At 46.5% G+C, this 25,776-nt stretch overlaps 2 protein-coding genes across 5 annotated transcripts in view; one reads left to right on the top strand and one right to left on the bottom strand.

Annotated features, from left to right (window-relative positions):
* The window catches only part of zgc:152830 (uncharacterized protein LOC767682 homolog), a 52,711-nt gene extending 47,742 nt beyond the window's left edge, over positions 1-4,969 (bottom strand). The window contains exon 1 of the mRNA XM_038785164.1: positions 4,803-4,969. Within this exon, the coding sequence (XP_038641092.1) occupies positions 4,803-4,822 (20 nt within the window). The 5' untranslated portion in view covers positions 4,823-4,969. The remainder of the gene's footprint in view (positions 1-4,802) is intronic.
* Positions 4,970-5,307: 338 nt separating this feature from the next.
* Positions 5,308-25,776, top strand: part of fahd2a (fumarylacetoacetate hydrolase domain containing 2A) — a 45,308-nt gene continuing 24,839 nt past the window's right edge. For all 4 annotated transcript variants that reach the window (XM_038785169.1, XM_038785166.1, XM_038785167.1 and 1 more), the window contains exons 1-4: positions 5,308-5,392; positions 17,381-17,677; positions 22,866-23,082; positions 23,537-23,596. In XM_038785169.1, the coding sequence (XP_038641097.1) occupies positions 5,370-5,392; positions 17,381-17,677; positions 22,866-23,082; positions 23,537-23,596 (597 nt within the window). In that variant the 5' untranslated portion in view covers positions 5,308-5,369. The remainder of the gene's footprint in view (positions 5,393-17,380; positions 17,678-22,865; positions 23,083-23,536; positions 23,597-25,776) is intronic.

Raw genomic sequence — 25,776 nt, 5'->3', positions numbered from 1 at the left:
TCCAGGACTAGGATGAGTAGGTTCTTTGGGGGTGAGGACAGGTGCACCAGATGTTCGGGGAGTCCAGCGAACCACGCCCATATGTTCTGGGCATGCCCATAACTGTAAGAATTCTGGAAGGGGGTGGCGGGGGGGGGTGTCGAGGGTGGTTGGATCCAGGGTCAAACCAGGGTGGGGACTCGCGATCTTTGGAGTTGCGGTAGAGCTGGGAGTGCAGGAGGCGAAAGAGGCCGGTGTCCTGGCCTTTGCGTCCCTAGTAGCCCGACGAAGAATTCTGCTACAGTGGAAGGATGCAAGGCCCCCAAGTGTGGAGACCTGGATCAGTGACATGGCGGGATTTATAAAATTGGAAAGGGTCAAATTTGCCCTGAGAGGATCAATACAAGGGTTCTATAAATGATGGCAGCCTTTTCTGGACTTCCTGGCTCAAAGATAGGTATCTTAGTCATTAGCAGCAGCAACCCGGGAAGGTCAATATGTCACATGAACTAGGCTTGCAGCACCTCAGCTCAAGTTGCATCAAGCCAACCTACACACAAATTCAAGCAGGTAGCACCCACATTCTCAGAGTATAAAGCCATACACATCCTTCAACATAAAACCCTGTCACCCACCCACCACTGTGGTTGGTGTTAAGTTTCCAATTCTAACAACAAGGTTCCAAAAGAAAAGAAGGTCCATATAGAAGATGAAACTCCTTCCTTGTACCAAAATTAGGTGAAAGTGAAGGATTTTCACTTGCCACCTATCTAACCCCTACACACCCCCAACCCCCTACCACAAGGACTACCCTTCCTAACACTGAAAATAGTAGATATATTTAACTTCACATGACCACCAAAAGAAGACCAGGGAAGTGTTTTTCCTTTGTGATACGCTGACCTGCAGGTTTGCTGTTCACAAAGGATCAAACATCAACATGACCAGCGTAGCCACCTGGGTTGGCCACTTCCCTAGTTTAAGATGAAGATTCGCAAAGAATGCAGGGAAAATGGACAGACTCAGAGAAGCAAGCAGTTTGCAAAGTTTTCCTGTATATTTGACTCGAAGAAAGCAGACAGCATTGAAACCAGCAATCTGAATATTAATGAGCGATTCCCGTGCACAATGGTAACAATCGAGAACGGTCAAAACAAGTCAGACTCCTCGACGCCAGCAGGAGTCCAAGACAAAAGAGACTAACGAGCACCCTAGGAACGCCTAGCGATCAGGGAACAGCCCCGGTATTGGGGGAATTCAAACCGATCGATTGGTACGTGATCCAATCGATTGGAGGCAGGAATGGGGTCCGCCCAAAAGGGCACGAAGCCCCTGGGGCCTATAAAAGACAGGTCCCAAGTTCAATTCAGTCTCTTAGCTGGCCCTCCCAGCAGAACATCTTAGCAGCTTGGAAGAACCGTGAGGAGAGGCCTAGCTAACAGCTACACCGACAAGTAAGTGTCCAGTCAACGCACGCTACGAGATAGCCGCTCCTGACCCTTAGTCCGTACCAGTTGGAAGCCCGCAGCCCCAGGATTGAACAAGAGGCCATTGTTCCCTGACCCAGTGGGTTCTTTTCCAAAGATAAGTATTGGCCTGCAGTGGTAGAGATAGTTTTGTAGTATTTATGCATGAGTAGCGATTAACTGTGTATATAATAAACGTGTTTTGATTTGAACCTTACTAATTGGTGTACCAAGTTATTGATCAGCACAGCACTTGAACTTGAACCTCGTGGTGGTATCATAAAGATACCGGGCGACTCTAGAGCAAGGTAATAAAACAGTGCCAATTGAGTGTAAAGTACACTCACCAGAACGAGCAACACCAGAAAAAAAACGATGACATCCAACATTCTTTCTCAGCCTCAGGCTTGCCTCCAGAACTAACCCTCAAGTCACCACTCTGATAGATCCTGACACCCCCACATCTCACACGTGCCAAACAACTTTGCATGAAAAAGGTTAGCCAAACTTTCTGAAATGATTGAATGGACTAGGCATGTACAGCGTGCCTGCAGACAAAGATGCTCCAGCAGTAGCCCAGTCACTTCCACAATACAACATAAAATCACAGACAAGGAAGCTAGCATACAGAACATGGGGTAAATCTGAAAAATCACAGGACGATCCAACAAAATACAGAGGGTGGTCTGCTGAGGTGGCCTGCTGAGGTTTGCACGTTTTAGATTTAGATTTAGAACAGTACAGCACAGAACAGGCCCTTCGGCCCTCGATGTTGTGCCGAGCAATGATCACCCCACTCAAACTCACGTATCCACCCTATACCCGTAACCCAACAACTCCCCCTTAACCTTACTTTTTAGGACACTACACTACGGGCAATTTAGCATGGCCAATCCACCTAACCTGCACATCTTTTGGACTGTGGGATGAAACCGGAGCACCCGGAGGAAACCCACGCACACACGGGGAGGACGTGCAGACTCCGCACAGACAGTGACCCAGCCGGGAACCGAACCTGGGACCTTGGGGCTGTGAAGCATTGATGCTAACCACTATGCTACCGTGCTGCCCCTCATAGCTTATAGTACTGTGGTGCATTCTTCCATAGCAAAGCTTTGATAGAATTACTTGTTCAAGTGCAAGCCATGAATAAAAAAAAAATCACATCCTCTGAGAGTCAAACAGACATTTCAGCATATCCTCTCCTCCAAATGAAACAATGCAGGTAGAAAAAATGCATTCCAGTTAGTACAGGATGAGTCCAAGAGGACAAGGCCACAACAATTAAACTGTAACTGATTGCTTCCAAAGGTTGCTTTCAAAGTTTGAGGTCAAATCTCCAGCACTGAGCTTGCAAAATGAAGTCAGACTTCAAAGAATCACTTCTGCAACCTTATTTCCTTCTCTTCCCCCACCAGAGTATTAGAAAGACACCGTGAAACCATTTATCAACTGGCAGTTGGAGGCCATCAAAAATTCCAAATTATTTACGGTCAACAAGATTCAAAAGTTTAATGGAAAGTTGGAAATACAACTCATCTGTTTCAGTACAGTACTAAGTTGGTATTTTCTCTTCAATTCCACACAAGCAAAAATGTTCCTAATTTTTCCTTAAATTTATACAAAATAAGCCATGCAGTCGATTACAACCGTACGCCTCATCAGCTTGTGCCAAGTCAGTGACCAATTTGAATAAGTTCATTTCTCTCCAAGCAATTTTTTCGAAGCATACTGCATAAAACTCAAGTTAATCATAAATTACTTGAGGGTTTCTTACATCCTCATCAGCTTACTCTTAAAAGCATTGGAGCTCAGGGGACGTGTGTCAGAAAGGCAGAAGACTTGAAAAAAATTGAATGAAGACTGGTTCACATTTTTACTGCTTGGCTGCTCCTTCATTGAGCATTTGAATCTGTTGCTTTTGACACAGGCATTTCTGTAGGTGTATTGGGATACACGAAGATGCATTCACGTGAAAATGGAATTTTCTCAGCTATCACGAAGCTTTGTTTAACACAAATTTGTGAACAGATCCCCTGGAATTTGCCTTTTTTAAAAACTAGATCCACAGAATGGTCTCAACACACAAGGAATCCTGTCATTGTGCCTGAGCTGGTTCTATGCAAAAATTCTCTTCTTTCCATTCCTTCGGATTTTCCCCGGAACACTCCAAATTTTCTCTTCAGATATATAGCCTCCTATGCATGCCTCAATCAAATCTGCTACTGCACTTTGAACAATGCATTCCAGATCCTAACTACTTGCTGTGGGAGGAGGAAGAGATTTTCTTTGGGTATCATTGTTTCTTTCAGCAATGTGTTCCGGTTCTCAAACCATCAGTCTATGTGAACAACCTCTTCCTATATGTTCTGTAGTGTACAGGATCATAGAATTTACAGTGCAGATGGAGGCCATTTAGCCCATTGAGTCAGCACCAGCCCTTGGAAAGAGCACTCTATCCCCATAACCCCACCTAACCTCTTTTGGACACTCATGCCAATTTAGCATGGACTGTGGGAGGAAACCAGAGCACCCGGAGGAAACCCGTGCAAAACGTGCAAACTCTGCACAGACAGCGACCCAAGCCGGGAATCAAACCTACGATCCTGGAGCTGTGAAGTAACAGTGCTAACCAGTGTGCTACCGTGCCATCCACTGCAGCTGCTTCACAATTACAAAGCTCCCAGTTAGAGAGTTGAACACCAGTTTTGCACGACTTCCATCGTTTTTGAACTTTGTAACTCAAACTTTACAAGCAATGTACCCCCATTTGAAACGGTCTCACTGTTGTCATATAGGAAACGCAGCTGCCAACTTAGAGAATATCACGCACATCAGCAATCCAATAACGACCAGGTAATGTGCCTTTTCTGGGCCGTCGGATGTTTCGGGAAAAAGTTTTTAAAAATAATTGCCAGACCACAAAAGAGACTAACAGCCACGCCACGAGTGTCAGCGGAACTCAAATCCTATGTTTCGGCAGCACCCACTTCTAGAATAATCACCCCAGCCCACTTGAAAATGAAATGAAAAATCACTTGTCACAAGTAGGCTTCAAATGAAGTTACTGTGAAAAGCCCCCAGTCACCCACATTCCGGCGGCTGTTCAGGGAGGCTGGTATGGGAATTGAACCGTGCTGCTCGCCTGCTTCAAAAGCCAGCTTTTTCACCCACTGTGCTAAACCAGCCCCGAAATCAGCCACTTCCAAGAATGTCAGAACCATAAGCAGGGAAACAGATAATAAACAAAAAATACATTAAAAAATAAACGTTAACGAACGGCACCCTAATCTAATACTCCACCGAGTAGTGATCTGACGCCCTTCTAAAACACCGGGTGAAAGACAACTCTCCCACCTCAACGAAAAACTCGCCATCCTGCCTCAGCTGCAATCACTTCCAGCTGAACCTTCAACTGAAAAGCCCGCTGACACTCCGGCCTGATTGGCTCCAGCTCCTTCCCCCTCAGATATTTGTTCCCTTCTCCACAAGTTCCTCCCTCCGCTCCACTCTGAGCCCAGACTGCAGCCAACCTGACTGGCTGAGCCCAGACTGCAGCCAACCTGACTGGCTGAGCCCAGACTGCAGCTAACCTGACTGGCTGAGCCCAGACTGCAGCCAACCTGACTGGCTGAGCCCAGACTGCAGCCAACCTGACTGGCTGAGCCCAGACTGCAGCCAACCTGACTGGCTGAGCCCAGACTGCAGCCAACCTGACTGGCTGAGCCCAGACTGCAGCTAACCTGACTGGCTGAGCCCAGACTGCAGCCAACCTGACTGGCTGAGCCCAGACTGCAGCCAACCTGACTGGTTGAGCCGGCACCAATCCGGACTCCAGCCAGCTCGGCTGGACAGAGCCGTGATTGGCTGTGTTCAATCCCCCTTTGCTGTCAATCACAGGCTTGGCCACAAGCAGCCCGGTGAATGCTCGACATCGGAACAACAAGGTAAACTGTGGGGTATGTGTTGAAATTACAGAGGGTAACTGTTTCCAGAGCTGCGCAGCATTTTTGACATCGGTTTAATTCACTTGTTGTGTGTTGGCTCACTTTCTGACCTTACTCAAGAAACGCCTAGGAAAAAGATACATATATTTTGCATAAAGCGGCAATGGCTTCATATAACCTAGCGTTGTTAAAATAGGTAACATCCTGTTGAATCAGAACTACGACCAGTAAACTCCTGGTGTATCTAGCTTAAACTCCAAGCAACGCAATTGACAAAACATCGGGATAGGTCACAGCTTGGGCCAAATTGATAGTCAATTGCTATCGTCACTGCCCAATATGCGGAAATCAAATCATTAAAAATGTAAGATTCTGAAGCTTCTGGTGCACTGCCAGCCCATTTGGTGCCTTGGACAGTCAGCATGCAATATCCACTGGCACAATTGGGGCCTGTGACCAGTGGGTACTGCAGTGCACGTCACGTTTTCATCATCAATACTTTTCTGAGGGCCACAGAGCACGAGTTTGTAGAACAGAAAGAAAACTTTATTTACAATAACACATATACAGCAGAAACTCGCTTGCTGCTCATTCCTCTCTAGCTCAGTGTTCTTCAAACTTTTTTCCGCGGACTGATTTTTACCAACCGGCCAACCTTCAGGACCCACGCCGGCTGACCTTCGCGATCCACGCCGGCTGACCTTCGCGACCCACGCCGGCCGACCAGCGCGACCCACCATTTTCTCTTACCTTGTTTGCTGCTGACAAAAATGGAGGAAATGGTTTTGGGTCCCGTTGGCCCTCGTACACGCTCCTCCAATGGAACCTGTTGGATGAAGGTGTCAGAAAGTACGGAGTCTCCATCTGTCCAAAGTTCTGAATTTTTTTAATGTAAAATTTTATCAAATAAAACCCCCCCCCCCCCCGAACTTGTAAAAAAAATGAATAAACTAAATGAAAAAAAGAAAAATTAAATGAATAAAAACCACAAAAGAACTTGCAAAACAAATAGCTGCAACTGTTTAAAAAAATAGCGGCCGCACTGCGCATGCGTGCCCGATTATCGGCGTGCATGCGCATTTGCGCATCAGCGGCAATCATTGTGCGCGCATGCGCAAAGCGGCCAAATTTTTTTTGACATGTTCACGACCGCAGGGATTTGCGCGATCGGGAGCGCCGCAGACAACGGCTCCGTGACCCACCCACGATTCGCGCCCCCGACTTTGAACAACACTGCTCTAGCTGGTTCCATTCTGGCCAGCTTTATTTATGCAGGGACCTGGTATTGATTTCTCCGGCCCCCTTCATTGGGGAAGCTCGTACTCCCTAAGGATTGTGGGAATCCCATTAGTCCCCAGCCAGTGGTAAGCAGGCAGGTTATAACATTGCCCCCCCCCCCCCCAAAGTCAAAGGAATCCACTGAAGACCCTGGCGAAGGAGGGCATCGGACTCATTTTGCCGCAGGCCGGACACCATTTGCACGAGTCGCTGGATCGGGCGGCGTGTAACGAGATAGAGAACAGCGCTTCCGTGATGAATGGCATAACAGTTGTATATCCATGGCCCATGGGACCAAGGACTCCCCTTCTGAGGCGTCCTATGTCTCCATCTCGGAGTCGAAGTCCAAAGCCTCTGTCATCTCCGCATCCCCATCTACACGTGGTTCTGCAACGACCTGTGCAGGCTTTGAGTGTGGCGCCAGAGGAAGATCGTGAGGAACACCCTCCACTGTGTCGGACCTCTGCGGCTGTAGAAGTGAGCTCCCGGGGCAGGGAATCTTTGGAAGAGACGACCTTCTAGACCGTGGTCTACATGCTTGCGCTGGAGATGACCCTGGGCTTGCATCTGTTAAGAGATCGGGCCCGTTCGTCGAAAGATAATGCCAGGGACCCACTGGACATCACCAGCAAAATTTTGAATGAACATCAGGTCACCAGGCACAAACTGCTGAATCGGCCGATGACGAGAAAGGCCATGTCCCTGCCGTTCTTGAGTGTGGCGTACTTTTGCACCAATATCCGAGAAAACCATGCGAAGGCAGGTGAGAAGTCGCCGGCCCTTTAGGAGTTCCGCGGGAGCTACCCCAGTCATCGCATGTGGAGTGGTCCTATATGAAAACAACAAACGAGCCAGTCTCGTGTCCATAGAAGCCAGCCCACACTGGGACCAGCAAAAAATGGTCCTGGTTGGGATCTTGGAGCTGCAAACCAAGTTGCGGCCTTTACTATTGTCGAATTAAACTTCTGTTGGATTTCTCCTGAGCTTTTATACTGGCAACAGGACAGCAACGGTTGCGATCCTAGACGTCCTGCCCGCCCCACAATTCCCCAACACCAGAACGATGTCAGTGAGACTTTAAAATTGCTGCCTTTGATGCGCGTGTGGAAGACTGGGTCAAGTACACTGAACGGATGCAGTATTTCTTCCAGGAAAATGGTATTGTTAGAGATGACCAGCAAAAGGTAATACTCCAGAGGGCAGCACGGTGGCGCAGTGGGTTAGCTCTGCTGCCTCACGGCGCTGAGGTCCCAGGTTCGATCCCGGCTCTGGGTCACTGTCCGTGTGCAGTTTGCACATTCTCCCCGTGTCTGCGTGGGTTTCGCCCCCACAACCCAAAAATGTGCAGAGTAGGTGGATTGGCCACACTAAATTGCCCCTTAATTGGAAAAAATAATTGGGTACTCTAAATTTATAAAAAAAAAAGGTAATACTCCTGACCACCTGCGGGGCCCCAACTTTCAGCATAATGAAGAACCTTACCTATCTAGTGGCTCCTGACTCAAAAACTTTGAACAAACTCATCGAACTTGTTGTGAATATTGTGACCCCATGCAGAGATGCTGCTTCTCTGGTTACGGAGTTTTTGACATGCTTTCACAGGTTAGGCAAGCATTATGACTACGTCCCATCCCTCCCTGAAAAGTTGAGAGATCGGTTGGTGTGTGGCATAAACAATATTGCAATCCAAAGGAAGCTATTAGCGGAACAATCTAAAACAGGCCAGAGTAAATCATGCCTGAGAGAATACGGAAAATGGGGTTCAGGAACTCCAGGGTTCATGGACTAGAACGCTCACAGCATTGTCCTGTCCTCATTCAGCCGGGTGACGCCCCCCCCCCCCCCCCCCCCAGCAAGCACTTAGACAACCCAGTTCCCTCCAAAATAGCGCCATGGTCAGACCCACTGGCTGAACATTTCCCAAGAAGAGAGTGAGAAATACGCAAAGCTGTGCTGCGCTTGAGGTAGTAGGAACTGTGGTCGAGGCCACCAGAATTACCGGCAAGTGGGTTAAACTGGCCAGCTGACACAAACACCCCGAGCCAAGACGTTGCACATTGCCCCACCTGAGAAAGACAACTTCATGCAATTAAACTGCATCAGGTACCCCAAAATAACCCAAATAATAACACCACTCCAAGTTAATGGTCACTCCTTACATATGGAAATTGGTACTGCTGTTTCAATTATTGGACAACAGACATTCCATAAGTGCTGACTGGGAATCCAGCACCTAGGCTTGAAAGATACCAAGACCCAGCTGGCGATATACACCAGAGAACCATTGAACATCATTGGGTGGTGGCTCTGGCTACCCACGGACTGCAGCTGGTCCGGCTACCACTGGTATTGGTGCAGACACCCAGGTCCAAACTCCTTGACAGTGACTGGTTACGCCGATTCCCCTTGGAATGGCAACAAATCTTCTGGGTGGGTACTGGCGGTTGGACAAAGTTCTCTGAAAGTACCCAGAAGTTTTCCAGGACGGCCTGGGAAAGATAAACGTGGCTACAGCTAAAATCTATGTCGTCCCAGAGGCCCAGTCCAAATATTTTAGGGTTCATACAGTCCCATATGCCCTGCTGTTGAAGTGGAATGATGAGCTGAGCTGCCTGGAGAACCTTGGCATCATATGCCTGCCCAGTTTAGAGTGGGCAGCACCAGTGGTCCCGGTGCTGAAGCCAGACAAGTCGATTCGACGGAGTGGAGACTATGAAATGATCGTCAACAAGGTTATTTGCATGAACAGGAACTTCATGGCATGCGTAGAGAATCTGTACGCAGTTGGCTGGGGGCCGCTCCTTCAAAAAACCAGACAGGAGTCAAGCATATCTCAAACTGGAGTTAGGCTCGGCAACTAGAAAATACATCACCATCAGCATCCACAGGGAGCCTGTATTATTGCCTGTACAGGGAGTACAATAACACCCAGCTTCCATTCAGGCTGTTATTTGTGTTTGCAATTTTCCAGCGAGTGATGGAGAACATCCTCCAAGGGCTCCTCAGGATGGCTGTCAAACCTTGACGATGTACCTATCAGTCGCCACCGAGAAGGAACACCTGGACAACTTAGAAGAGGTTCTTTGGTGTATTGAGAAAGTAGGGGGTGTTGCAGAAGGATTTGGACCGGTTGGAAGAGCGGCAAATAAGTGGCAGATAGAATACAATGTGGAAAAGTGTGAGGTTGTGCACTTTGGTAGAAAGAATGGAGGCATAGACTATTTTCTAAATTGGAAAAGGCTTAGGAAATCAGAAGGGACTCGGGAGTCCTAGTTCAAGATTTTCTTAGGTTAACGTGCAGGTTCAGTCGGCAGTTCGGAAGTCAAATGCAATGTTAGCACTCATGTTGAGAGGGCTAGAATACAAGAGCAGGGATATACTTCTGAGGCTGTATAAGGCTCTGATCAGACCACATTTGGAGTATTGTTAGCAGTTTTGGGCCCCAAATCTAAAGAAGGATGTGCTGATCTTGGAAAGGGTCCAAAGGAGGTTCACGAGAATGATCCCTGGACTGAAGAGCTTGTCAAACGAGGAGCGGTTCAGAACTCTGGGTCTGTACTCGTTAGAGTTTAGAAGGATGAGGTAGAATCTTCTTGAAACTTGCAGAACACTGAGAGGCCTCGATGGAGTGGACATGATGTTTCCACTTGTCGGAAAAACTAGAACCCGAAGGCACAGCCTCAGACTAAGGGACAATCCTTTGAAACTGAGATGAGGAGGAATGTTTTCAACCAGAGGGTGGTGAATCTGTGGAACTCATTGCTGCAGAAGGCTGTGGAGGACAAGTCACTGAGAGTCTTCAAGACAGACTTAGATAGGTTTTTGATTAATAAGGGGATCAGGGGTTATGGGGAGAATGGGACTGAGAAACATATCAGCCATGATTGAATGGTGGAGCACTCAATAAGCCGAATGGTCTAAATCTGCTCCTATGTCTTATGGTCTTATATTTGGCGTAACGCATCAGTAAGGACTGGTTGCACCTGTCGAAGGAAGCATCCCGGCCATCCAGGGAGCTTCGACACCTGAGAATGCAACAGAGCTGAGGTTGTTCCTGGGACTTGTAAACTATTATGTGAAGTTTATGCCAAACCTGGCTACTTTGTTGGCTCCTCTTCATGTACTCCGAAAAGAAGAACCAGAAATGGATATGGAGTGCCACAAGTGGAAAAGCATTCGCCAGAGTGAATCGGCAGCTGGTGAAGTGACAACTGTGATCTTCAAAATGGTTGACACATTACGACCCTTTGAGGCTGCTCAGAACCAAAGTGAGTTAAAACCAAGAACAGAGCTCTGTCCCAGAGATTTTTGGTAGGACAGTCAGGCAGCAGCTGGAGTTGCTCCTGTTATGGGTCTCCACAATATTTAAAGATGGCTTGAAGACCTCACTGACAAAAAGCCCCTCGCCATATCTCCCCCCCCCCCCCCCCCCCGCCACCATTTTTTAAAAGGAGTACTAAACGAATCTGGGGAGTCCCCCAGGAGGCCGTTGCAATCTACTTAAAACTCCCTGATGAATTGGAAATTAAAGCAGGCAGGGCAGCAGGGTGGTTAGCATAAATGCTTCACAGCTCCAGGGTCCCAGGTTCGATTCCCGGCTGGGTCACTGTCTGTGTGGAGTCTGCACGTCCTCCCCCTGTGTGCGTGGGTTTCCTCCGGGTGCTCCGGTTTCCTCCCACAGTCCAAAGATGTGCGGGTTAGGTGGATTGGCCAGGCTAAATTGCCCGTAGTGTCCTAAAAAGTAAGGTTAAGGGGGAGTTGTTGGGTTATGGGTATAGGGTGGATACGTGGGTTTGAGTAGGGTGATCATGGCTCGGCACAACATTGAGGGCCGAAGGGCCTGTTCTGTGCTGTACTGTTCTATGTTCTATGTTAAAGGAGATTAGGATTAATGATGTGCTCACCTTCAGGAGCAGGCCAATTAGATAGCAAACTGATTCGTGCCCGGCAATTTTGGCTTTGCGTACATCCGACCCAAGGCATTCTCTTGCAATGAAGGCCAACATATTATTTGCCTTCCTAATTGCTTGCTGCAGCTGCATGTTAACACTCAGTCACTTAGAAACAAGAACACACCAGTCCATTTAGGCAGCAGTCTTTCACCATTTATAACAATAATAATCTTTATTGTCTCAAGTAGACATACATTAACAGTGCAATGAAGTTACTGTGAAAAGCCGCTAGTCGCCACATTCCGGCTCCTGTTATGAGTACGCAGAGGGAGAATTTAGAATGTCCAATTCACCTTACAACACGTCTTTTTTGGGACTTGTGGGAGGAAACCAGAGCATCTAGAGGAAACCCACGCAGACACAGGGAGAACGTGCAGACTCCGCACAGACAGTGACCCAAGCCAGGAATCAAACCTGGGACCCTGGCGCTGTGAAGCAACAATGCTACCCACTGTGCTACCGTGCTGCCCACATTTCTTTCCATGATATTCCATCTGCCATGATTGGCTCTCCCACTTCGTCTTTGTATCCTCCTCACAATACACATTCTCACCTAGTTCTGTTTCAGCAAACTTGGATATACTACATTTTGCCCTCATGTCCAAATCATTGATATGGATTGTAAACAAGCTGGTGTTTCATGAATGGAAAGTTGGGGTGCAATTGTGATGATAGGGAGCAGCAAAGACATAAAGGAACTTAAAAATGAGGTTGGTTGCTGTGACAACTGAAAAACGCAAGGAATTTGGATTGGTTTATTGTCGCGTGTACCGAGGTACAGTGAAAAGTATTGTTCTGAGTGCAGCTCAACAGAAGATTCCGTACATGAAAAGAAAACTTAATAGGGCAAACGTAAAATACACAATGTAAATACATAGACACAGGCATCGGGTGAAGATGTGTGAAGAGATCAAATCAGTCCATAAATTCATCAGCCCATAAGAGGGTCGTTTAGTCTGGCGGAGAGGAAAGAGCGACAAAGGAATTTTGATTTTCTCTCCACCAGGAAAGCAGTGTACCAACTCCACCAGACACGTGGGACCCGATACGAACACGGAGACAAAGTCAGCCGCTTATTGGCACACCAGCTGAGAAAGTAGACAACCACCAGAGAAATTGCACAAATCAGGGATACCAGAGGCACATTAGAAACAGAACCAGAAAAGATCAACAAAACCTTTTAAGGCCTTCTACCAAGGCCTGTACACCTCAGAGCCCCCAACGGGGGAGTCTGGGATGAAACGGTTCCTTGCTGGACCGGACATACCAGTTGTGGGGGGAGGGTAGAAAACAGGGCCTGGAAGCACCACGAGCACTGGGGGAGATCATGAACAGCATTTGCTCTGTGCAGGTGGGGAAGGCACTGGGACCAGACGGGTTCCCTGCAGACTTCTACAAAAAGTTTGCGACAGCACCGGCCCCGCACCTGCGGGAGATGTTCATAGACTCGCTAGCTAGGGGCAAATTGCGACCTACGCTAGCACAGGCCTCAATCTCGCTGATGCCTAAGCAAGATAAAAACCCAATGGAATGTGGGTCATACAGACCCATCTCACTACTGAACGCAGATGCCAAAATACTGGCCAAAACCTCAGCTAAAAGGCGAGAAGACTGCGTACCAGAGGCGGTTGCAGAGGACCAGACAGGCTTTGTCTAGGGTAGACAGCTAACCTCGAAAATCAGGCACCTGCTGAACATGATAATGACCCCCATCCGGGGATAGAATACCAGAGGTGATCGTCTCCCTAGATGCAGAAAAGGCATTTGACAGGATCAAATGAAAATACCTTATAGAGGTACTGGAGCGGTTCACCTCCTGGGTGAAGCTTCGATACAATGCTCCCCTGGCGAGTGTACGGGCCAACAACACCAACTCCCAATACTTCCAACTGCACAGGAGCACCAGACTAAGATGCCCACTGTCACCGCTGCTGTTCCCTCGAGTGATTGAGCCATTAGCAATTGCTTTCAGTGCAGCAAAAAGCTGGTGGGGGATCCGAAGGGGTGGCAGAGAGCACAGTGTCTCACTCTATGCAGATGACCTGCTCCTCTATATTTCGGACCCACAAAGCAGCATGGACGGAATCATCGCTCTCCTTAAAGAGTTTGGCACCTTCTCGGGCTAAAAACTCAACATGAGCAAAAGCAAGATCTTTCTGGTCGACCAACAAGTAGAGGGGGCAAGGGAATGATAGCCGGAAGGAGAGCACGGAAACAACAACAAACTTGACAAATACAGTAACAGAGAGCAAGGAAAATACGGGCAAAAGACGGGACGAACGGCCGAAGCGGAGGTGAACACGGGACGAGAACGGCAACAAAAACAAAAACCGTCCGGGAGAAGCAGATCAATTCTCGTATTGACCTTTTTGTATTGGGACTGCCGTTTAAACAAGCCCAACATAAATTCTGCTACCTGGGGATCCAAATAGCCCATGACTGGAAAGGGATCCACAAATGGAACCTCACCAGTCTGACAGAGGAAGTAAAAAAGGACCTGCAAAGATGGAATACACTCACGGGGAGAGTCCAGACGATCAAAATGAACGTACTGCTCAGGTACCTCTTCCTACTTGGATCTATCCCGATCTATGTCCCCAAGGCCTTTTCCAAAGCACTAGACAAGCTATATATTGGGGTTCGTATTGGGGGGGGGGGGGGGGTGAAGAATGCTAGGATCCCAAAGAAGGTCCTACAAAAAACAAAATCCAGGTGAGGGCTAGCCCTCCCAAACCTAAAATTCTACCACTGGGTGGTGACAGCCGAGCGAATAAGGGGATGGATCAAGGAGCCAGAAGCCGATTGGTGCGCGCAGAGGAGGCCTCCATCAAGGGGACCTCCCTCTGGGCCCTCGCCATGGCGCCACCCAAAAAATATTCCAGCAGCCCGGTGGTGATAGCCACCCTCCAGTCCTGGAACCAACTACGGCAGTAATTTGGCCTGACCAAAATGTCGGACAAAGCTCCCATCTGCAACAATCATAGGTTCACACCAGCGCTGACTGACGCCACCTTTAAAAAATGGGGACACGACGGAAAGACAATTAGGGACCTATATACGGCAGGATCGCAACACTGGATGAACTGACAGAGAAATTCCAGCTAGCCAGGGGGAACGAGCTAAGGTACCTGCAACTCAAAAACGTCCTACATAATGAGACAAGGACGTACCCACAACCGCCACTACTGGAAGAATTACTGGATGCAAGCATCCTAGATAAAGTGAACTGTAGCGACATGTATGAGCGACTGGTAGAAAGGGACGACACCGTACTGGATGCAACAAGAAAGAAATGGGAGGAAGACCTGGGGACTGAAATAGGGTGGGGACTCTGGAACGAAGCACTGCATAGGGTCAACTCCACCTCCACGTGCGCAAGGCTCAATCTGACACACCTAAAAGTGGTACATACAGCCCACTTGACAAGAAACCAAATGAGTAGGTTCTTCCTGGAGGTGGAGGATAGATGTGAATGGTGCCAAGGAGGCCCAGCCAACCACGCCCACATGTTCTGGACTTGAGGGGTACTGGACAACCTTCTTTGAGGCAATATCCAAAGTGGTGAGGATGAGGGTGGAGCCATGCCCGAAAGTGGCGGTCTTCGGGGTATCAGACAAGCCAGATCTATCCCTGGGGAGGTGGGCGGATGCCCTTGCCTTTGCCTCCCTGATCGCCCGCCATAGAATCCTGTTCGGTTGGCGGTCAGCAGCACCACCCAAAGCTTCAGACTGGCTGTCTGACCTCTCAAAATCTCTACAAATGGTTAGGCGACGGCTTCCACAGAACGTGAGAGCCATTCACCCAATTGTTCCGGGATCTCTTTGTGGCCAATGAACAAGCAGAAGAATAGCCAGGTAACCAAAAATCATTAGAATGTAGCCAAGGCATGAGAGGGAGGGATAGACCGGGGTGGGGGTGGTTGTGTGGGGGGAGAGGGGTGTGGAACAGCTCAACCTAAGAGAAAAGAAAGGCGAACCACAAGAAGGGGGGTGAGGGGCGAGGAAGGAGACCGGGAACAATAGAGGGGAACCAGAGGGGGGGGGGGGGGGGGCAAGGGAAGGAGAGCACGGAAAACAACAACAAACTTGACAAATACAGTAACAGAGAGCAAGGAGAATACGGGCGAAAAACGGGACGAACGGCCGAAGCGGAGGACGACAACGGCAACAAAAACCATCCGGGAGAAGCAAGTACCAACACCAACACCAGATCCGTTCTCGTATTGCCCTCTTTGTATTGGACTTAACTAATGTAATGTTTTCCCGGCCCCCAAATGTATATGTACCTCCCGAGTTCCCCCCCCCCCCCCCACCACCCCACAAACAGGTGTCCACTTATGTGTTAAAAATAATATTGCTGACTGTGCAGAGTTGCTGTTGTTGAGCTAGTGCACAATATCCTACCAGTTTTTTTTCTTCTCTTCTATATATGTATATATATATATATTTTATTCTGTTACATAACTGTAAATATACTTTGTTCAAAAAACCAATTAAAACATTTCTTTAAAAAAAAGAGGGTAATTTAGGAGTCTGGTAAAGGCGGGGACTATTGGATTCCAAGTATCTGGCAATTTAAGGGTTAAAAGCCTGCGGTTAAAATGTATTTATTAACTGAAGTGGTCAACAATAATCCTGTTTTGCAGGGCCCAAGTGCTTCTTGCAGCCAGAAGGTGAAATTCACAAAGTAATGTCTTTTAAAGTCTGGGCTAATGGACTGTGGTTTGACTGGGAAAGTCCCTGGGATGTTGTACTTTGTAGCCAGCAGAGATTATTTATTTCTCAGCTGATGGAGTCCAGGAATGCAGAGACATTTTGAAAACCTTTCGGGAGTCAGTTTTTGGAGAAGCTTTGGAGACAGGAGTTGAATTCTGATCTGCCTGATGTTGAGTCCACAGTTCTCCCACAGTAAGACAGATTGAGAGCTGTATGTTTCTTTTGTTTAATGCAAATTGAGTTGTAGTGTTTCTGGGGTAATTATAAGCTTCTCTTTTCGGGTATTTTGTTTTAAAAATAACAAAGCCCTATTACTTCATGCAATCAGTCCTGGAGCGAATCATTCTTTCCGCAGTCTTAGAAATAAACTATATATTGGATTTTTGGTTTATCCCAGCCACTGTTGGGGCTTGGTCTGGGATCGTAATAATGTGTCAAATTTGAAGTGTTGGGGACAAGGATCTGATGTAGGTCAGTGAAACAGGTGATGGGTAAATGGAACATCAGATTGCATTGGAGATGGGTAGCAAAGCTTTGGATAACTGACGGGATAGGTGAATGGCTCATTTCCGTACTATAAATTTTCTATATTTTAAAGTTAACTGTGTGTGGAGGGTGTGAGTTCAGGCAAGGAAGCATTGGAATCAGCAAGTCTATAAATCACAAAGGCATAAATTAGGATTTTGGCAGCAGTTGGACCGAGGTAGAGGTGAAAGCAATTGACGTTAGCAGTGGAACTAAATGGTCTTTGTGGTGGACAGAATATGGTGCTTGAATTTGAGCTTTGGGTGAAATGGAAAATGAAATTTGTGGCCAGTTTTGCTCAGGGTGAAAACTCCAGTAAGATTCCTCCTTGAACCTTCTGTTCCATTGAAAATGGACCATCTCTAATTTGAAAGCAGACCTTTCCTTATATCCTAACCATAGCTATGATTGTCACACACCTGCAGCTTAATCAGTGTCTTGAAAATTATGATGGAAGTTGAATAAAGAGCTATTTTTCTGTCATGAAGTTCTGACAGTGATCAAATGACCATATTCAGTTTTATCATGCAGATCCTTCCTCAAGCAACCACAATTCTACAATTGGTCCGAGCCAGACCTGGGAGCATTTGCTTCAAGTACCCTTACTGTTTTCAAGTGAGGTATTTATCTGGATCCAAGGCTTGGAGGATGAGGCTAATCCAGTTCCTGACAGTTGCCGATCAAAATGAAGTGAGAGTGGGAGTTGAGAAGGATGGAGAGAATGTTGTTGATCTGAATTTATTTGACAGTTCCCTACCAAGAACTATGAAGGAGTTTCTGGGTAAGGGAGAGAGTGCCATGGAAACTGCAAGAAGGTATTTTATCTTTTTGTTCACTTTGTTCATTTTTTTCATTATTAAAATTGTTTCACAACATATCACATTGATTAACTGGATGAAAATTGAGTGATTCTTTTTATGTTGTCTTTTGGTTTGCTAAATATTTGAAGTACAATTGGTAAAATTCATCACAAGTTATCGGTTTAACATAATAAAACACAAAATGTTGAAAATACCAGTCAAAGAGTTGGGGCAACATGCGTGGAGAGAAACAGAGAGTGGAATTTTTCAGCCCCTCCCATAGACAGGATTTATCAGTCCTGCTGAAGTCAGTCAGTGGGCATTCGAGTGGCTCACCACGCCCATGGGGGGAGGGGGAGATCAGGGCTGGAACATCCTGACCAGAGTTTCAGGTGAAGGGTCATTAACTTGAAACGTCAACTCTGTTTGTCTCCATCGACACTGCCTTACCTGGTGAGTATTTCCAGCATTTTCTGTTTTTATTTCAGATTTTCAGCATTATTTTGTTGTTGCTTTGTTTAGTGACGTTATACTGTAGTTTGTGAAGTGATGGCAGTTGGAAGTCATAACTCATGTTTGTTGATGTCAACGATGAGAAAAAAGTTCCTGATTTCTGATATAATTTTAGTTGAATGGGAGAATAAAATCAGTGTTTTTCGGGAATTTTAGTTGAATGGGAGGAGAATAAAATCAAACATTGTGTTTTTCGGGAACATTTTGGTTCCACAAACTGAACAGAGTCTGTAAATCTTCTTTGTGTAACTGTGACTTTACAACTTTTTAAAAAATGTATTCATGGGAAGTGGGCATCGCAGGCTGTGCCAGCACTATTGCCCATCTGTAATTGCCTTGAGGGGGCAGTTAAGTCAACCACATTGCTGTGGGCCTGGAGTCACATGCCAGAACAGGTAAGGACGTCCCTAATGGACATTCGTGAACCAGATGGGTTTTTATGACAATCGACAATGGTTTCATGATCATCATTAGACTTTTAATTCCAGATTTTTATTGAACCTGCAGTGGTGGGAATTGAACCCGGGTCCCCAGAGCATTACTCTGGGTCATTGATTTACTAGTTTGGTGATAATACCACTCTGTCACCACCTCCCTCCCCACCAAATAAAGCAATTCATAAGCTTCTGTGGATGGTTAATTTCTGTGATCACAGACATGGGTCTGAAATTCTTTGCAGAGCTTTGTAAACACTGCTCTCTGAGGTATTCTCTTCTACATCATACTGTCAGCTGATGGAAGTGAGGTTAGAATGCTTGTGTTAATCACAGTATGCAACCTGTCTCTTAATGGAAGTGTGAGTTTCTAACTAACTAAATTTGCAGATAACTAAATTGGCAGGGTTGGGTATGGGGTGGGGGTACAGAGAAATGGCAGTCAATACTGAGAGGACTTCATCAAATTCTAAGGCAAAATTAATAAACCCGAAGAATGGGCAAATAATTTGCAAATTAATTTCAACACAGACGTGCAAGGAATTATACTTTGATAAGAAAAATAGTAGGTTTTATGTTACTTGCAAAATAAGAATCTAAATTGGGTAAAGGAGACATGGAAGGAAAAATTGTTAAAGTACTGTAAGTATTGACTCAGGTTAAAGGCCATAAAGAAAAACTCTGGGGACAGAATTGAAAAGGAGAGAGATTATACTCGACCTGTAATGATCTACACTTGAAATACTGTTAAAGTTCGGTTCATCATATCAGCAGGCATCCAGCACCTGCAGGTGGAGTTGGAGTCCAACCATGTGCAGGAGCAGGTGGTGGTGCCTGCCATGCATACCACCTAGGCCAACACCACACGGATGGCATCAGAGGAGGAGGCCTTGGGGGCGAGGGTTTCGTCCATGAATCAGCATGTCCAAAGCAATGGGCACTCTGTGCAGGCGGTGGCCGAGGCCCAGGATAGGGCTGCCCTCTCACAGTCACCTGGACGTTGCAGGGAAACTCCTAAGCATGACCCAGTCACAGCAGACCATGGCTGAGAGCATTGGCGGCATTGCCCAGGCATGGCCAACGTGGCACAAACCAAAGGGAGGTGGCCCATTCCCAGAGGGCATAGTCGCAGCGTGATGTGGCGCAGTCCCAGATGGAGGTGGTCCACCCCCTGTGCTTCATGGCCACGAGCCTGCAGACCCTGATCAAGATGGCAGCGGGTGTCCAGGACTGGCAGTGCCAAGTGGTGGGGAGCCTCAGGGGATAGCCCCGTTCGCATCCCCTTTCCATGGAGTAGCCTAATGGCTATCCCAAGGGAGATGGTGGTGATGCCAGTCACCCCTGTGCCAGAACAATGTAGCACCTCTGGGATCCCCCCCCCCCCCCCCCCCCCCCATTCCTGGCGCATCAGATGGGCAGCGGCACCACATCACCTGAAACACTCGAGCAGCAGTTGAGCCCATCGAGGCCTGTCACCCCAGAAGACTGTTGCTAATTGTGCTTTTACTTAATTTGCTCTGTTTAATCACCTTGCTCTAGAGTCGCCAGGTATCTTTATGATACCACCACGAGGTTCAAGTTCAAGTGCTGATCAATAACTCAATACACCAGTTAGTAAGTTTCAAATCAAAACACATTTATTATATACACAGTCAATCACTACTCATGCATAAAACACTACTTACTAGACTATCTCTAACACTAAAAGGCCAATACTTAGCTTTGGAAAGGCCCACCAGGTCAGGGAAACAATGGCCTTTCGTTCGATTCTGAGGCTGCAGGCTTAAAGCTGTTATGGAGTGCGTTGACTGGAGACTTACTTGGCTGGTGCAGCTGCTAGGCAGGTCTCTCGTCGTTGAGGTCACGGTCAAGAGTTGTTTCGAGGGCAGCACGGTGGCACAGTGGTTAGCATTGCTGCCTATGCCGCTGAGGACCCGGGTTTGAATCCCGGCTCTGGGTCACTGTCCGTGTGGAGTTTGCACATTCTCCCTGTGTCTGCGTGGGTTTCACCCCCACAACCCAAAAGATGTGCAGGATAGGTGGATTGGCCACGCTAAATTGCCCCTTAATTGGAAAAAATAATTGGGTACTCTAAATTTATTTTTTTTTAAAGTCGTTTTGAGCTGCTGAGAGACCCTGCCAAGAAGAACGAACTGAAATTGGGGACTCTATTTTATAGTCCCCAGGGGCTTCGCGCCGTTTTGGGCGGTCCCAGACTTGGTTCTAAGTGATTGGACCGATTTCTCCAATACTGGAGCTGTTCCCTGATCGCTGGGCGGTTCCTATGTGTCCGTTGGCCTTCCTTTGTCCTGGCACCCGCTGGTCAATAACTCAATACACCAGTTGTTGGTTTAGTCTGGTTTAGTCTCGATTACTCTTAATGTTTCCAATTGTTCCTGGGGATCGCTCATTAATATGCAGATAGTTGCTGGTTTCAGATCTGTCTGGGTTTCTGTAAGTCCTAATACACAGGAAACCTTGTACCTGCTTGTTTCCCTGTGCTTGACTGAATTTCCCTGCATTCTTAGCGGGCATCCATTTTGGAGTGGGAAAGTAGCCAACCCAGCTGTCAACAAGACGCCCCCCCATAGGGGACCCAGGTCCCAGGGTGGGAATCATAGCAAGCCGCCTCCACGAATGATGCACCGTCTGGGGCTCCACCTAGACGTAGCTTTCGGGCCATGTAATGACTGGCCAATGAGATTGGCCAATTAGAATACGAGTTCCCTGATTAGTGACCCAATCAAGGAATCCCTATTTCTGTATATAACAGGGACTGTCAGATCCTCTGCACTCCCGGTGTAGGCAGCAGACTGAATAGTCATGGGTGTTCAGCTGTTGGGTTTGTAAATAAAAGGAATTCTGGTGATGGGACTTCTGCCTCCGTGGACTTATTACAGGCCACAAGGCCAGAAAAGTAGACATCAGTTAAGTTGGCACGGTGCAGGGCATATTAGCAATAGGGGTCAGGGCACAAATCTATATATATTATTTCACTTTAAACAATTGAAAACAACATTACAACCTGTGTTGGTGCTCTGTCAGAAGGGTGTGAGGGGTGGGCTAGTCTGGACTGGCTACAAAGGGGGCGTGAGTGAGAGGCTTGGCTCAGGGACTGCAGTCCAGTCAGCGCTCCGGTGTCCCATCGCCCCCCCCCCCCCCCCCCTCCCCCCCCCCCCCCCCCCGGATTCGATAGGACCGTCTGCTGGAATGGTCCGTCAACCCAGGGCCCACACCCCGCAGTGCAACAGGTATGTATCGGAGGAGGTTGGCTGGGGGATGCGGTGTTCTTGCCCTTGGCCAGTCTGGCCTCCTCCTCCCCCGGAGTCGGTGAAGCGATCAGAGCGTCCTGTGCACGTTGATGGGTTCAATTCCCGTACCGGCCTCCCCGAACAGACGTCGGAATGTGGCGACTAGGGGCTTTTCATGGTAAATTCATTGAAGCTTACTTGAGATAATAAGCGATTATTATTATTAATATTAAGAGGGGGAGTAAAATTAAGACTGAAAAGCAAAGAAAATGTAAATGATACAAGCTGTCTTTTCAATAGGATGAAGGAGATAACTAAAATAGATATTAAAAAATGTATTGTACAAAGTCAACAGAAGGCAAGAGGTGTGAAAAATGTATAGAACATGTTCAAAAGAGTTACTGCAAACCCAAATAATTGAAAGAAGTGGATGGAAAGATCTTATTAAGGAATAACATCTCTGTCCTAACATAATTTATCTTTATCTATTTCTATTTTAACAACATTCGCTCAATGTAACCTGTCAAATACCAGGATTGCTGATCAGGCCCAATATCTCATGTTGAGTTTGAAATCCTGGAGCAGTAGAAGCTTTAATCTCTATCTAACACGAGCTGTAACTGACCTGGAAACATTTGATGGATATCTCAATGTTAACTTCCCAGTGCTTGCAATTTAATGAGAACAAAGTTCATGAAAAATAATTTTAAAAAGAAAATCACAGAATGATTTAGGTAACCTGGCTTTCTCCTGTACAGTGCTTCTCATTCTCATTACACCTCCGCCTTGGTAAATAGTTCCTGAATGCAGTGATGTCACACTTAAAAATAAAACATGAACGTCGAGAGTGTGAGGAGTTTCTCACCATTGTTATTATTTTGGGTTGTTTTGTTTGTTCAAGTATTGGTGCTGCGTGAACAGGTTGTGAGTCTGCTGTCGGTCATTGTGAATAAGTGTTACTCCTTAAATTTGACAGTCACCAGCCAAGATTTGTTGTATTTACAGAGCCCTGCATTGTGGAAAGCATACCCTACGACACTCTGAAATAATACTTCTGTCACCTATAACTAACCCAGACAAAGTGGTGTGTGTTGGGATGAATTATATGGATCACTGCCTGGAGCAGAATGTGCCAAACCCCAAAGAGCCAATTATATTCAGCAAATTTGGTAGTTCCATCGTGGGACCCTACAGTGACATCATTCACCCAGCAGAGAGCAATGTAAGTGTGTTTTTGTTCAAGTTGATGGAGGGGAGGTGCGCGAGGGTTGATCTAACATGAACAAGAGGGGAGTTCACAGGACGAAGAGGTCAAGGTGTTCATCTTGATGGGGGTTAAAGTATCACCTGTCAACCGTTCCGGCTCAGTGGTCAGCTTTGGTCCACTTAGAGACGGATTACTTGTAGTCTGAGGTATATCCACCTGACAAGGTAGCTTCACAGTTATGCCAGATCTTTCATTGAATTCTGGTGATGCACCTAAATTGTCTTTCTCTTTCAGTTGCTGAGTCAGAAGATGTATGCATTTGTGCAGGTTCTGTATTTATTGTACATGTAGACAGAAAATATTTTGGGACTTTCGATTCCTCTTCATTTGAGCAGAGCTCGCTGCATAGATTAATTATTTGCCTGATATTCATCAGCAGTTCTCATTTGTGTTTTGAATCCTTGTGCAGGAAGTGGACTGGGAGGTGGAGCTGGCGTTTGTCATTGGGAAGAGAGGGAAGCATATAAAGGTTGGTCCATGTCACCATCTGTTCGTTATTTTTCCAGGCTATAAACTGGTAAGCAAGGCGGAGCTTACTTAGGGCCGGTAACAATCACTATCCTAATTCATCTCTATCAGACTCTCACCTTCTCCAATACTCCATTCAAGTGTAAGGAGACGCCATTGGGATCTGGCAAAATTCACAATTGAATCTAATGCTATCATTCTGTGAACTGATAATATGGCAGATGAAGGAAAAGATCCAATGCCGAACTGAAAGAAACAGAGCCCACAGAAGCAGAACTTCAGAATTAAAATGCACCATCTGGCAGTTGCTTTGTCTGTCTGTGGGGGTAACCATGTTTCAGAATTTTACAAGTCCAATTAACTATTTGTAAATGATTACACGTTTTGAAAATTAGGTGAATGACCGATTAGTCTGTTTTTGAGTGAGAAAGGAATATTGAATAGGACAGTAAGAGCTTCCTGCTTTTTTTTGGAAAGTGCCATGGGATCTTTGATGCCCCTGAACAAGGAAACAGGGTCAGAAATAAACATCTGATTTAAAGTCAATAAGTGCTTCTTCAACATTGGCAAGTATATGAGCAAAGATGATGCTCTATGGGGCTTAGATTGTTGACCTTCTGACTACAAATAATGACATTTGGACTGCTTTCAGAAATTCCTGCAGAATGAAGCAATAAGTCAGGGCTGAGGTATTTCCCAGCTTGGGAAATGGTGCCTGCTCCACAGGGCCTAAAAGACTGGGAGACAATGGAGCCTCTTAAATAGTTAACTGTATCAGTGCAATTTCTCACATTTTTGGATTGAGTAACAAAGATAAACAGACAATATTCAGTGCAGGACACAATAAGGCTTGAAGGAAGGAGAGAACATAAGAACTAGGAGCAGGAGTAGGCCATCTGGCCCCTCGAGCCTGCTCCGCCATTCAATTAGATCATGGCTGATTTTTTGTGGACTCGGCTCCACTTTCCGGCCCGAACACCATAACCCTTAATCCCTTTATTCTTCAAAAAAATATCTATCTTTACCTTAAAAACATGTAATGAAGGAGCCTCAACTGCTTCACTGGGCAAGGAATTCCATAGATTCACAACCCTTTGGGTGAAGAAGTTCCTCCTAAACTCAGTCCTAAATCTACTTCCCCTTATTTTGAGGCTATGTCCCCTAGTTCTGCTTTCACCCGCCAGTGGAAACAACCTGCCCGCATCTATTCCCTTCATAATTTTAAATGTTTCTATAAGATCCCCCCTCATCCTTCTAAATTCCAATGAGTACAGTCCCAGTCTACTCAACCTCTCCTCATAATCCAACCCCTTCAGCTCTGGGATTAACCTAGTGAATCTCCTCTGCACACCCTCCAGCGCCAGTACGTCCTTTCTCAAGTAAGGAGACCAAAACTGAACACAATACTCCAAGTGTGGCCTGAGAGAAACTGAATGAAGTCGGAGAGTCACAATTAGATGCACCATGGCTAGATTTTTTTTTAAAAGATTGTACGAAGTAGTTTTGAATTTTGAAATTTCCAGTACTGGCCTGGTGGTATTTCATTTTTCTCAGTCCAATTTCTGGTCAGCATTGTACTTCTATCCTATAGAATTCATCACTTCACCGTTGCGAGTCCAACAGCGTTCTGTTCTCAGCTCTGTATCCGTCATTAGAGATAAAATCCTAAATCCAGCTGGATTCAAGCACGAGTATTAAATAGCACTATTTCCACTCCAGATTTGGGCAGACTGTTCTGCACATTGATTGGGCGTCAAAGATGGAACACCAGGGAAATGGCAAGCCAGTTCGAAATAGTATTTTGGAAAGCCAGCTCCCTTCTTTTCTTTCACAGAATGTCAGAGTCACTGGCACGGTCAGCATTTGTTGCACAACCTGAATTTACCTTGAGATGGTGGTGGTGTGCCACCTTCTTGAACAGCTGTAGTCCATCAGTAGATATACTGACTGCTGTTAGGAAGGGAAAATTCACAGTGAATCAGACTAACAAGGGTCAGATTTCAGAATGCATCAGAACTTGATATAATAAAAGGGAAAGAACCTCAGTGAATGCGTCTGTGGAATTGGCGACTACATGAAATTGAGGCTCGATGGGAGCAGAAATCTCAATACCTTGACATTTATCACTATCCCCTCAGTGCTCAATATTTCAAAACTCTATTCCAGGTTCTAAGTGACCAG

The sequence above is a fragment of the Scyliorhinus canicula genome, chromosome 26, assembly GCF_902713615.1.
Source record: "Scyliorhinus canicula chromosome 26, sScyCan1.1, whole genome shotgun sequence".
Classification (NCBI taxonomy): Eukaryota; Metazoa; Chordata; class Chondrichthyes; order Carcharhiniformes; family Scyliorhinidae; genus Scyliorhinus; species Scyliorhinus canicula.
The sequence above is the reverse complement of the archived record's forward strand: the minus strand, read 5'-3'. Positions and strand labels throughout refer to the sequence as shown.